This window comes from Fusarium phalaenopsidis, assembly GCF_050370095.1.
Source record: "Fusarium phalaenopsidis strain FUZ10S chromosome Unknown contig_32290, whole genome shotgun sequence".
NCBI lineage: Eukaryota > Fungi > Ascomycota > Sordariomycetes > Hypocreales > Nectriaceae > Fusarium > Fusarium phalaenopsidis.
In genome coordinates this window covers 341,366-355,448 of record NW_028145411.1, presented here as the reverse complement: position 1 = coordinate 355,448, position 14,083 = coordinate 341,366, and the positions used below count along the sequence as shown (strand labels likewise).

General features: G+C 51.2%; 3 protein-coding genes across 3 annotated transcripts; 1 reads left to right on the top strand and 2 right to left on the bottom strand.

Annotated features, from left to right (window-relative positions):
- Nucleotides 1–564: 564 nt before the first annotated feature.
- Nucleotides 565–2,502, top strand: LRP88_04296 (sugar porter family MFS transporter; the record flags this gene model as incomplete). Its single annotated transcript, XM_083240871.1, has 6 exons — nt 565–730; nt 795–959; nt 1,031–1,191; nt 1,256–1,757; nt 1,814–2,059; nt 2,117–2,502. The coding sequence occupies 6 exons, from the start codon at nt 565–567 to the stop codon at nt 2,500–2,502; spliced, it is 1,626 nt and encodes a 541-aa protein (XP_083103401.1).
- A 2,645-nt stretch (nt 2,503–5,147) lies between these two features.
- LRP88_04295 (major facilitator superfamily domain-containing protein) lies at nt 5,148–7,262 on the bottom strand (the record flags this gene model as incomplete). The annotated part of the gene is made up of 9 exons (XM_083240870.1): nt 5,148–5,178; nt 5,298–5,509; nt 5,561–5,665; nt 5,719–6,429; nt 6,485–6,556; nt 6,605–6,896; nt 6,946–7,016; nt 7,111–7,139; nt 7,193–7,262. The coding sequence occupies 9 exons, from the start codon at nt 7,260–7,262 to the stop codon at nt 5,148–5,150; spliced, it is 1,593 nt and encodes a 530-aa protein (XP_083103400.1).
- Nucleotides 7,263–8,129: 867 nt separating this feature from the next.
- On the bottom strand, nt 8,130–9,662 carry LRP88_04294 (uncharacterized protein; the record flags this gene model as incomplete). The annotated part of the gene is made up of 1 exon (XM_083240869.1): nt 8,130–9,662. One exon carries the CDS (start codon nt 9,660–9,662, stop codon nt 8,130–8,132), a length of 1,533 nt encoding a protein of 510 aa, XP_083103399.1.
- Between the last annotated feature and the right edge of the window lie 4,421 nt (nt 9,663–14,083).

The window sequence follows — 14,083 nt, the reverse complement described above, 5'->3', positions numbered from 1 at the left end:
CAGGATGGGTGATGGTAACAGGCGCAAACTCGCCCAGCAGAGAAGGTAGAAAGGGAATTGTTGACCAGTGTTAGATCTACTCATTGGAACAAGAAGAGTTGATGCGAGAATTGCTTTGTCTTCTATATCTTGCCATGTTCCAACATGCTCGTCCATGATGGGAGAATCCTCGGAGTTACCCTGGCCTCTACTTCAGGACCCGACTCCGACGCTAACCCCCGGACTCCATTTTCAGCTCCTCCCCACCAGCCACGTGAGCATTGGGATTCTCCTGAGGTTTCTCCGCTAGCGCCAAGTGTAGGCCTCTCATCCATGAGAGCGCCCTTGTCACTTGCATGGTGCCATTGATCAAGGTTTGCAGGGATGCTAGAAGATGCTTAGTGACCCCGTGGGGAAGAATACCATGTGGCGGACCGCAGTCCGGAGTTGGTTGGAAGGCCGGTGTTTAAAATATATAAATCTGGTCGTCTTCAGACTCAAGGAGTATCAACAGCCGATCTTTTCCATTTAGACCAACTGGGATCCAACAGTTCAGCTATTAATATCCAACTTGCATCCTCCAACATGTCAGACGACAAGGAATCATACCCTGCGCATGCTCAAAATGTGACAGAAGACGACCTTCCCGCTGTCCTTGAGACATCATCACCGGCCGCTCGTTTTGAGCACCGCCAGCACAGCTTGACGAAGATCCAGGCAATCAAAGAGAACAAATGGGGGTTGGTTTGGTGTAAGTTGGCGTACCGTTGTTGTGGCATAAGGATGTCGCCAGTGTCTAATATTGACGTGAACAGGCATGTACATGTTCTTCCTTTGCATCACATGGGGCTACGACGGCTTGGCTGGTGCCATTGTCGTCTCAATTGCCCAGTTCCGGAGGGATTACGGAACGCCATACAACGGAGATTGGGTCATTGATGCCAACTGGCAGCTTGGATTCCAAGCAGCTACATCATTCGGTATGCTCTATGATCTTCTGCCTGGTCTATCCCCCTCTCTGGTTCTCGGAGGCTGATCTTCCTAACTACAGGCTTGATCTTTGGCGCCTTTGCCTCGGGTCTCGCCATCAATCGCTATGGTCGCCAGCCTGTGATCCTGGTAGCATTCCTCTTGTCCATTGCCGGTGCATTTCTACAGTACTTTGCCAAGGACCTTGCCATGTTCTTTGGAGGGAAAATTCTGACTGGTATCGTATGTGCTACATTCAATTTCCCTTGTTTCGGATGTGTTCTCGCTAACTGGTGGAATCCTCCAGCCGATGGGTGCCTTCACAACCGCTGCGCCTCCTTATGCCTCGGAAATGGCTCCTCTCGTCATTCGCGGTTCGGTCTCTGCCGGAATGAACTTCTCCATCGTCCTCGGACAGTTGCTCGGCTATGCCGTCATGCGCGAATCAACCAGCACCTACACAGACGACCGAACTTACAAGGTCATGTTCGCGACGCAATGGGGCTTCGCAGGCGTCGCCCTCATTTTCCTGCCCTTCTTTCCCGAGTCCCCATACTGGCTGGTTGCCCATGGACGCGAGGACAAGGCGCGGCACAATCTGGCCAAGCTGCACGACTCTTCGTACGACTTGGATGGGCACTTGGCCGAGATCCACGACTCCCTAGGACGACAGAACCAGGACAACGAAGCTCAGGGCTCTTTTGCCGAATGTTTCAACAGTGATAACTGGAAGCGAACTCTAGTAGCGGCTGGCATGTTCTTCATCCAGAATGCCTCGGGCCCTGCATGGGTTGTTGGTTACATGAGCTGTAAGTCGACCCCTCTGCGCAGAACGAACAAGGTATGCTGACCCATCATCCCAAAGATTACTTTCAGTTGGCAGGTATGGCTCCGGATGTGTCTTTCGATACCACGGTTGGCCTCGCTGGCGTGATGGTTGTCGGCAATATTGTTGGTTGGTTCTTTGTCGACTATTTCGGACGTCGAGGAACAGCACTCTACGGCTCCATCATCCTGTCGATAACGCTGTTCCTTATCGCAATCCTCTCTCTGATCAAGGCCTCGGGTGCAATCTGGGCCCAGGTGGTATTCATGGCCGTCTGGTCATTCTGTAAGTGGGATCCGAGAGACGACAGGTTGAAGATGCTGACTGAACCGTGTGCTACAGGCTACCAGGCAACTCTCGGTGCCGTTGCTTGGCCCATTACGGCTGAGGCGGCTACAACCAGGCTCCGTGCTCCCACGCAAGCCATCGCCACCATGGTGAATGGCTTGAGCGGTTGCATCTGGTCCTTCAGCCTGCCCTACGCTATCAACCCTGACGAAGGCAATCTCGGAGGTAAGATTGCCTTCATCTTTGGTGGTGCTCTTGCAGCGTGTTGCATCTTCATCTTCTTCCTGGTTCCCGAGACCAAGAACCGAACCTACATTGAAATCGATGAGCTCTGGAGCCGGAACATCCCTGCAAGGAAGTTCAAGACAACTAGTCTAATTACGGTGACCAATGACAAGGCGAAAGAAGCCGGGAATACCGAGGTTGAGCACGTTCACTAATCAAACGCGGGGACAATACATAAATTCTCCACGCCAAGCTGCAGGGTGCAAGTTTGGCACATAATTGGGGCGCTGATTCGATGTTGTCTCAATGACAGATGCCTTAGATAGTCATCTTACTCTCTGCTTTGTATCGTGTCTATGTCAACTATGAGAATAGAAACTCTGGCCTCCTTGAATACCTAAGTTTAAATACCAAACCCCAAGTCTTTCGCAGTCGTCTCACAAGCCGAAGACGGAGCGGGGCCACCAAATGGCGCTTTTTTAGTCCTCGGCTACAGGGCTTGGCAGTTGGAGGAACTGATGACCCTGCTAACTGGGTTCACTCCGTTCTTCGTCTCCTCTTCTCTCACGCCATCTTCTACCATTGACCAGTTCCCTACAGAGAGTATAGATCAGTCTATCATGCCCAGAAAGGAGGTGCTAGAACGTCGAGCAGCGGGCAAGACCCGCAAGATTGCACGACGGGCCTGTGATGTGTGCCGCAGTCGGCGAATACAGGTAAGCAAGCCACACACTAACTTGGTTCCCTCTCAGGGGCTCTGAGAGACCTTGGGCATGGCCCTTCCTTGTCTTACATACTGACCTTCATCCTTGGTCTCGTACAGTGCTTGTTCCCTGCCGATTCTTCAGCTGCTTGTCTTAGATGCCTTCGACACGACGTGCCCTGTACCTTTTTGACAAGTCGTAAACCTCGAGGACCTCCGAGCCGGTATGTCCATCCAATCGCCCTGTCCGAGCTGAATTGATTGACTCATTAGACTCTACCTAGGCATATTGCAGAAGCAAAACAGCGCGCCGCTCTCTCTTCACCACCATTGTCACACCCTGACCAACAACCGTTGCCACTGCCACTACCACTACCGATTGGACCGATTGGTATAGCTCATTTTATCCCTGAGCCCGTATTTCTTACTGTCATCGATGACTTTCTTTTCCGGGTCTACCCTCTCGTCCCTTTCATACACCTGCCACGGTTCAGGGCTCAGCTTGCAAGTCGCGACTTCGAAACTGACCCGGCATTTTTTCGCCTCTGTGTGGCCCTTTGTGCCATCACCGTTGCCTCACTGCCTCGAAACCTTTCCAGTTATGGCATTGTGGGCTACCACGATGCGGCGCAGGTCGTCGAGCGGGCCTCTCATCTCATCACCTGCAGTTACATGGCAACATTGCCGTCGTGGCAAGACCAGCCTTCCTTCCAAAGGCTCAGGGTCACAGTCCTGACAGCTGTCGCCTTTCTCTACGCCGGAAGAAGCCACGCAGGCTATGTATGGTTTAATGAAGCGGTCCCGTGCTGCCGTGACCTTGAGCTATACAAGCGTGATGCATACAAAGGGTTGGACATTGTAGACACTGAGCTGCGCAAGCGTGTGTTCTGGCTGCTCTTTATTGCTCAGGTGTCAGTTCGCTCCATGAAGCTGTGTCTGTTACATACTGACTGACAGGAACCAGGCATAGCCGAGTCAACGATCTGATTCCCCCGTGCGGCCTTCATTTTTGTCCACGACAGACAGATTGGGAGTTTCTGTTACCCAAAGAGCTTAGCGATGAGGAGCTCTGCCGCGAGAGTGCCCACTCTGCTGGGGGCCCACCTCTGATCTCTGGGTATGTCGCACTTGTGAAGCTCTATCTTTCTGTCTTGGATCACTTGGATGAGTTCTTCCCAAGCACCTCAGCACCTCATATTCTCTCACATGGTGGGGTCGCCGCTCGCGTTTTACCCAGTGTTGAATCGTATTCGAATCAAGTAGAGATCCTATCAGCGTTTCCAATGCTTGATTCGCTTCTCCAAGTCATTCAGAGACTCAACACTGTCGTGGATCAACTCCCTGAACCCCTCAGCCTACCACTAGGTGGTAGAGAAGTACGACATTCAGATGACCACCCAGCATCGGTCTTCCAACAAAACCATCCATTCCATTCCATGTCGGCAAATCTCTACATGACTGCAATCTATCTGCAGTCCGTGATGCTAGAGGTCTGCTTGGATAGATGGCAAAATCGATCTCGGGAACTTGCAAGAGAGGGTGAGGGTTATTATGTACCGATTGATGAAGCAGTCAGTGCACATCTATGGTCCATCAAGGCATCAATAGGAGAAATGTTGGTAGGTGTCCTGACATGCCTCTCTGGTCCTGATTTGGAGTCAAATGGTCAATCTATGGTAAGAGTTTCTCTACACAGTTGAACCATTTTTAGACTTTAAACTGATAGGACGATAGATTGTTAAGCTAAGACAGGTGGCATCGACGTTCTTGTATCCCGATGGCAACTCTAAAGACCCTAACTTCAACTTTATCAACAGCTTCGTCAGTCGCCAATGTCTCGACAAAGCACTTAGTGTCTTGATTGAGATAGATTATTTAGTGGCCAAGAACTGATTCATGATTTTGTTAACCATTTATAATGAAACGGGTCCTTCTTGCAGCTTTGTGACTATGCAGCACTATATCCGGTTGCCATTCCCAAGACCAGCAGCCCTGTAGCTAAAAGGGACACTACCTAGCACACGAAAGCAGCCACGTTTTTTTAAACTGTCCACGGTCATTAAAACTCAAGATAAGGTTAGGCTTGTTCGTTATTTGCGAGAAAAGCAGCACACACTCTCTACCGAGGCACAGTCGTAATTCACAACCTCCCCCTTGTCAGGCAATCTGACGGGACTTGGATGTTTTCCTGATTCATCCTATGTTACAATCTATGGCAACATCGTTGAGTTGTTCCTCCTCGAGCTGTAGGCAGGCCGGATCCACAATGCCCTTCAAAGATGAGAACCTTCTCTTTCTTTGACCAACTTCTCGTAGCTTTCAGCCGTCCTCTCGCGAATCTTCTTCCCCCACATGAGCAAGGGGATGTGAAGAAAGCCCGTCACTGTAGCCAGAACACCCATTACAATACACATGTTCTGCAGGCCTTGGGCATCCAACCACGGAACCGTTGCAAAGGAGATGGCGATGCTGAAGCAGTTCCGAATGAAAGCCACTCCAATGAAAGCCTCACCAGTTACCTAAAGCGAATCAGCGCTGACACATGGCATCAGGAGATAAAGGACACTCACAGCTTGGTAGCTATCGATCAAGACGCAAAGAGCGACGTCACCGAGACCACCAATCCCGAAACCAAATATGGCACTTCCGATACTAGGAAAGATCCAATGCATGCCCTAATTCATTAGCACTGGTACAAGAGAGAAGCAATCGAGGGGGTATGATGTACCTTGGTCGCCGACACACCAAACATGATGAATCCACCACCCAGACAGAGAGCAGGGAGGTGATTGAGCTGAAGGCGCATCTCAGGCTCATAGTAGCCATGGTTTCTTCGCGCAAACCAAATCACAGTCCGATCAGAAAGCGCAGCATATATCGACCCCAGGATACAACCGACAAAGATGCCCAGGTTCATGTTGCCAACGCCAACGGTACCAAAGTTGTACGGCGGTTGCGTAAACACAATCGAGATGAGCGAAGCTTGGGCCGTGATCCAACCAACGGTGAAAGCGTACGTAAGGGCCGTGTACATGACTGCTGGGAATCGGCACATGATGACAACCGATTGCCATGCGATACTCAACAGGCGCTGATCCGATTTCGTGACGAGGCGCATTCGCTGTCGCCAAGTGAGCAGGGGGATGCTGGGGTCGATACGATGAGTCCCGGCGTCTGAGACCTGAGGCATGATAGGCGAGCCTTGGTCTGCCTCTTGGTTATCGGATGCTGACCCTTTGTCTTTGTTGCTGCTTGAAGCTGGTCTGACTTTTGCCGTCTCCAGGCGTCTAGCCTCAATACAAGGGATATACTTGGTTTCTTCGAAAAACAAGCAAAAGTAGATCAACAGTGCAGCCTCGAATGCAAAGAGGACCCAGTAGCATAGCCTCCAGTTACCGTCGGCCGACATGTATCCGGCGATGATTTGGCTTAGAAAACTCTGAGTCCACTTAGTTAGCTCAGGTCCCATTGCTGAATGAACAGTGAGTACGAACTCCTATCATCACCATGACCATGTAAAGACCATTGGCGGTTGCACGCTGGTGCACAAAGTACATATCCGCAACCTGGCAGTTGTTAGTCGAAGATATAGACAAGTCGGGCCAACTTATTACCGTCATTTCGACAATTGTCTCATTGGTAGCGTTGGCGAGACCAAACAACAGCTGTGAGACGAACAACTCAGGAAGGCTGCTTAAGCAGGCCGACCAAGCAGCCATGGCGAGAATGATGGTGGTGGAGAGGATGTACATGGACCGTCGACCGTACTTGACCGCTGGCGGGATAAACAGGATGCAACCCACGGCCGTTCCGACGTAGTTGACGGCCGAGGCAGCGTTGAGTTGTCCATAGGTCCACCCGAACTCAGGGATCCAGAGAACCCAGAAGAGGATGGGGAGGGACGTCCTCGAGGATGCTCAGTCAACATCACTCAAGGATGGGACGAGCCACTCACTGTGTAAAGATGATTGCTGTGATGGCAAGGGCAGGGACAAAGTTGGCTAGTTTACGGCCACGACTCCAGTTCTAGGGGTAGAGGTCAACGTATGATAGCATGTGTCGTACATGAGAGCAATACCAATGGATCGTTAGGGTCAGAGGACGGGGTCGGCTGCAGTACCAGCTCTGAGGTCTCGAAGCGGCCATCTTCTGTTCCGAGATATCAGTTGAGAACTCAATCCTTGGGGGCTCATGACAATAACCTCGAATCACACGAACGGTACCTGGAGGCGTGGTAAACTCGGGAGGCGGAGGTTGAACGGGCCAAGTCATCTTGAAGATGCGGCAAGGTTTGACGGTGCAGGTGATGATGGTATTCGCAAAGGAAGTATGAGTCGGAAAGTGCCCATGGCAGTATGAGTGATCAGAGCTCCCGGACTCTTATGTATGTGGCTGTCACAATGCTCGAGTCTTGATATCTCTGGAAAGGATGGCCGATAAGCGGCCAGCAAGGGGTTCATCAGGACGGCTCCGCCTACTTGATGAGGTTAGCGTTATCGCAACAGGCTTGAGCCTCCCGATCATTTGGAGTGCCAAAACGCGGGGAAAGCGGGGGGAGGATGGGCAATTCGGCAATCAGGGGAAACGGAACGGAGCCGAGGGTGAAGTTGGATCCAAAGGAGGTGTGCGGGACATGAGGTTAGATCACTTGACACTAATATTGCGTCCCGAAGGCATCTAATTGAGATCTGGCAAGCTTTTGAGGAGCAACTTGAAGGTGCTCTTCCTGTCCACGGAGACATCATCATCCACAGTGCACACCAAAAGTTAAATGACTATAACACCTTCAAAGCTCCATTCGCCACAAGACTAGCAATCCAATTATGCAACCCATTTGGCATTACCTAGGGCCTCTCGTGTCATATGGGTCAAGTATTCAAACTTGTCTCATCTACCCAGGGGGTTAGGTAAGCAAGTTACGTACCCCTCTGTTCATCACAGAGGGGGCATCACAACCTGTAACTGCGTCACTGCTGTAACCACCTTGAGCAACTTGATTGCCTCATTTCTCCACCAATTGAAGGCCAATTTTAATAAAAATATAATCATTAAAAAGCGCTTCATCTGATCAATTGATTCTGACAATTTGAACCTTCTGGAGGCTATTCCCACATTTTTGTGTATAAGTGAATGTGATGCCTAGTCTCGGGCCCGCGACTGCGGCACGGGAATTGTCATCCCGGCCACCACAATGCACGCCTCGACCCTCTCGTCATCCGAGTAGTTATTAGGCACGCGATCATAGCCGAATCCGCCCCAATCTTCTCGGCGTAATAGATCCTCTTCCTGATCGCTATTTTCAGGCGAATAATCCCCTCTTCCGGCCCTCAAAGAGGCTTGTGTGAATCCCTCGATCTGTGTGTTCATGATGATCTCAATATCGTCACGATCCTCCTCCTCGTTGCCGGGCAACAGCGGCGTCAAGTCTCCCGATGATACCGAGAGAACATCTTCAGGTATATTATCTAGCTGACCTCGCGAGGCTGCCACCTCTCGCAAGGCTGCAGCCTTGTCAAGGTCGGCCAAATAGTCGGCGGCCTCGGGAATAGCTTCAAGAACGTGCCGGCTCCAAATTCGATAGTAGAAGTGCCGGGTTTTCTCGTCAGCTTCGGTCCAAAGGCGCCGGCGATACTCTAGGACATCCCTTTCTGACTTATCTATTAATCTCTGGCGGTTGGCCTCTTGTGAAGCCATCGCGGCCGCTTCTGCCGCTGCCTTTTCCCGCTTTGCTTTCGCGGCCGCGCCGCCACGGAGACGAGGCCGGCCATCGTCACGAAGGCTCTGAAGGAGGTTATTCTGCTGCCGGGTCAGTCTCTTCTCTTCTAGTCTCTTATCCTCTTGCTCTCGTGCTTCAACCATACGCTTTAACTCATCTACACTAAAGGCACCATCTTTGACGCCCTTAATTTGCCGTCGACTTCGTGTGCGGCGTCCCTCAAGTCGTATATGTTCCTTGTGTAAAGCGAGGCTATTCTCATGTGACTTTTGAGTCACAATGGCGAAGTCAACGCACGCTTCAGCGTGCCGGATAACCTTCCTCGTTGGTGTATCAAGGAGGGATATAGACCTTTGAATAGACTGATCAGAGAGCTGCTTCTTGACCCTCCTCGGGGTCACCTTATCCCTATTTAATTTGACTGGGAATAGGGGCTTATCTCGCTCTTCAGCGTGCCGGCGGAGCGGACCTAGGATGACTTCTGGGTTGAAAGGGGATAACCCTGACTTCTCGAACCCGACATATATGTGACAGGCCTTAAAGGCGGCTGCATACATCCGATTCCACTGGTTCAGGAAGTCGAATCGAGAGATCTGGAGACCGCCGGCCATCATGAAGTCCCTGAGTGCGCACTTTTGCTCATTCTTAAGGTATTGATAGACCCCTACGTCAAGAGGTTGCAGACGGTGGCTCATGTGACTTGGGAGCCGGTACGGGATGATATCAAACATCCCACAATACCATAGGAATTCAGGATCCTCATGAGCGGAAAAGGAGTCCATCAGGAGGAGCCGGTACGAGGTCGGAGCCTTCTTGACTTGGTAGCGAGGTTTGAACGCATATTCCTCGTCAAATTGGGACTTTGTGATAGTCGTTGGGTAGCCAAACCACTCCTCAATAGAGGATCCGGCGAAGGTCTCGCTGGCGGCAAAGGAATAGCGGTTAAAGTGTTGCAGCCATTGGACAGCTCGATGAGAGTTATTAAAACCCGTATCAGTGAATGTGAGGACAACCCGGCCGTCAATATCAGCCCGGGTATATTCCTCTAATAATACCTTCGCCGTGAGTATCAGGAACGAAGGAATTGACTTCCCAGCTGCACTGACTGCATCAACAGAGGTCAAAGACTCCTTATTCCCGGGCTGAAAGACAGTCGTCCGTGTGTTCCGTTTCATCCGCGTAGAAAAGAGCTTGATACTACCATTTACCCACCCAATTTGTAAGGGGTCTCGTCAAAGTTCCAAAGATCGCACTTTTGGATACCAAGGGTGCGCATCAGGGCGTCGAATTCCTTGAACCAATTGTCGATGTGGTGTATGTCAGTCTCGGCGGCGGCACGGGTGACTTCTTGGACTTTTGGGGACTTATACTGAAGCTCTGGATGACGCTTTTTAAACCTCCGTACCCACGATACTGATACAGGAGGCTGTGGGTTATTAAATCGGTGTCCTCGAAGGAAACTGGCGTAGTTACGGATAGAGGCTTCTGATACCGCAAAAGCACTCCTTTCAACTGAACGGATAAAGGTCACTATAGCCCGTTCTTCCGGCCCAGTCAGCGCCGTCGGAGTCCCTCCTTTGGAGTCAGAAGGCAGCGGCTTTCCAGCTTTCAATAGATATATATATTTCTTAGTTAGGGCAACATTTGCGTGGTGGAGCGCGGCTGTCTCCTTGATGCTGTGTTTGCCTGGTGAGGGGTTCGCCCGAGTTGTCGGCGGGGTTGATGCCCCCGACAGATACGCATGCGCCGCACGCGCCGCAGCGGCGCTCTCTTTGCTTGAAAATCGAGGCATAGTTGGTTTCAATTGAGTATAAAGTCTAGCTTTAATTTGAAGCTATTCGGACCTCAATTGGTGGAGAAATGAGGCAATCAAGTTGCTCAAGGTGGTTACAGCAGTGACGCAGTTACAGGTTGTGATGCCCCCTCTGTGATGAACAGAGGGGTTGCGTAAATCGATTACCTAATCCCCCGAGTATAGATCATATCTTCAAATCTCAGACTCAACCTCCGCGCCTCGTCCAGTTCTGGAAAGACCCCTACCCTGCACGCGGACGCGGCGCCCATGTCGAATTCTGGTCAGTCGGACCTAACAAATACAGTGTATTGTCCTATACTGTAGTGTATCTTCTCAGCTTAGTCGACAATACTGGTGTTCGCGACGGCGAACTCCTTGACTCCGGGTACTCGAACAGTACCTGAAAGGACCTATCGTACTCCAGTCCATGCCACACCTGGGATATTCTCGAAAATCGCATCCGGTCGGTCGTGCGTTGCATTGGCCACCAGATGATAAGCAATTTCCAAGCATGGCTCTCTCATTACAGGCATATCTAAGGAAGTCTCGTTGCCCGGCACAGGGTGCGCCGGGGGATCAATTGGCCATTCACAACTGAATTTTGAACAACTCGAGGAGGCCCTGGTACTTGAGCGCCACTGACAACACCCACACGAGGCGCGCATCCCTGTCCTTTGGCGATAGCGTCCCCTTGGCATTCGCCTTTCCTCTTCCGGAAGCTGGTGCCGCGCTGATCAGGGGATGAAAACGCCGCGGACTGGCCCCATTTTTCTTTTCATCACGGGGCCGCCGTGAATGGGTCCGTCGTACACAGTCCGTTCTGATACCATGGCTCGGAATTCACGGGTTCCGCATCGATAAGCCATATTTAATCCAGCAGAGGAATAATGTACTCTGCGGTAGGTACTTCTTTCATAGTGCATCTTGGACCATCAGTAGCAGTTTCCGCCTTCAGCATGGCAACAGCGGTTCGACCCACGATTCACATGCGGCCGTTGAGCCTTGGTATGTCACGACACATGTGCAGTTTTTCTGCTCTCAAGTTATCCTTACTAACGTGGCCTACGGACTCGACATCCGTTTCAGCTGCGGCGCAAACACTCAGCCTTTCTTTTGCCGCTGACCCTCTGATTACTTGGCTCTATCGTTGTCCAACCGGCCCTGGCTGGGGGAGTCTTGAGCCTACCATACAGCGATGGCAGGAAGCCCGAGTTCGAGAATACACTGTCCGTGGGATTGGCATGGAAGCGGTCAACGAGGGGGAAACACCCTCTAGTGTTGGGGTTTGCTTCTTATTCCCTCCTCTGCCTCAACGCCGATGGCTGAATCCGTTGTGGTGGCCGGCCTATTTGAGGGTCTTGTGGGATCAATATTGGGTCAAACCGAAAGAACCATTCACAGACGAAGAGGTGAGATGACCGATCAAAGGCAATTGGCAGAGACTGACATTCTCTTCTTTATCTCTTAGAGAATCGGTATCATGATGGATGGCCACTATGCATCTGCAAAGAAGATTAAGAGTAGATATCCTCCAAACTCGCTCTACTATCTGGAGATCGCTGCGGTCAAACCAGACACTCAAGGAATGGGTGTCGGTGGTGCTATTATGAGTTGGGTTGTGGATCGGCTGGGAAAGTCCCCCTGTTTCTTGGAATGCACCAACGAGAAAAACATTGCCTTTTATGAGAAGTATGGGTTTAAACTGTTGGAGGAGAAGACACTGTCCCATGGCGCAATTCAGTCCTCAACCACCCTGTATTACATGGTGAGAGACAAGGCGAGTCTTGGGCTGTAAACAAGTAGACATTATCTTTTCCTCATTGGATCATAAATATGTCAATTCGAACCGTCTCAGGCTCTATCTGCTATTGTGACGGACCAAGGAATGGCACCTGAACCAGTCCGACAAACTTACCGGCGGTCGTGCCGGGGCCATCCCCGATAAGAGGGGGTGCCCCGTTAGTTACTTATAAATCGAGCTGCCGCATCAGGGATGGGCATCGACGGATCCCCGCTTTGTCTCAATTGGCATCATCACCAACCGAAGGAGTCATTGCGTTGTCTGCATGAGCGGATGAGAGGCAGCCTCCTTGTTCAGCAGGGCATCAATGATTCGACGATCGCGGCATGGGTAAGTGCACCATCTCAAGCCTTTTGAAATACCTCACTCATCATTCATTCGTCTCCCACAGCTGCTGGACTTGTAAGAGAAGACATAAGAAATGTGACGAGGTGCGGCCAGTGTGCAATAGGTGCGCCCAGGCTGGGATGGCCTGCGAAGGGTACCAGACGAGACTGACATGGGGCCCTTCGAACCCTAACACTGCATCACCAATGGCTGGGGTTGTGTTGAATCCTATCCGTAAACCACGCCTTCAGAAGAAGGCCAGACAGCGAGAAGAAGCAGAGGTCATTGCTGAGGCATCGCCTGACTCTGACTTGGAGATAGCCGATCCGGGCAGTGTTTCATCCCCTGATCAGTTGGATCTCCTGTTCCTCCAGTACCAACTCGATGATCCCTGCAGCAACGGCGCCTTACCAGATGATGAATTGTCTCAAAGACTGATGGAGGACTGTGAGTTTCTCTGTCGTTTCCCCCTGATATTGCTAACCCTGCTTGTTAGTCACTTCTAAAGGCTGGCAAACCCTCAGCGGGCGAGGTGGGCAGCACAACTTCATTCACTCTGACATCATACCTCTTTGCGATAGTAACATCTCTCTTCGCCATGTGTGTCTAGCTTATCAAGCGAGCCTGGATCCAGAAATGATACATGCGACCCCAGTTTACATGCAATCGGCCCTTTCACATTACTTCAACGACCTCAACACTCCCGAGAAGCTTGATCTGGATGAAACATTGGCTACAGGAGTCCTGCTTTGCAGTGTTAGCGTGAGTTTTGGAGTACCTCATAGACGAAAAACATGACTAATAGAAGCAGATAAATTCTCTGTACATCTGGACACCTCTGTTGGAAGGATTACACGGAGTTCTTCAACACAGAGACCTCCTACACAAAACTCAACGGCCTCCCCTCACAAATCACCTCATCGAGGTGGTTGGACTGCTCGACATTCCATGTTTTACATTAAACAGAATCACTGTGTCCCTCAATCTGTGGAAGTTACACGTCGGCCCGAGCAAGCAATCCGGCGTTGAACAGACATCTGGCCTACCGTACACACTCATGACCCTGTTCGCTGACCTGGGGTCCCCTGAGGCAGAGGATAGGCTGCTGATGTGGCCAGGTGAGTTGGGCGATGAACTTATCCAGATACACCTGTGGGAAGCCTTCCGGAATGCCGGGATACTTCACAACCGAGCTCTGATCGGGGAAGCGCAAGGTCCAAGTTCTTCATCAACGGGCAAGCCCAGAACAGAAGTCTTGCGGATGAAGGTGTTTGCGTCGATTCAGGCCATATTTGACTCGGGAACATTTACTTGCCGGCGGCCTCTTGCCAGAGCCGCCCTGTATCCCCTGTTCATCGCTGGTCTCTTGGCGAACAATGCCTGGGAGCGGAGGCTTTCCCGAACAGCATTCCAGCACCTGTGCGAGAATGGACAGGAGAGACCAGTTACAGAAA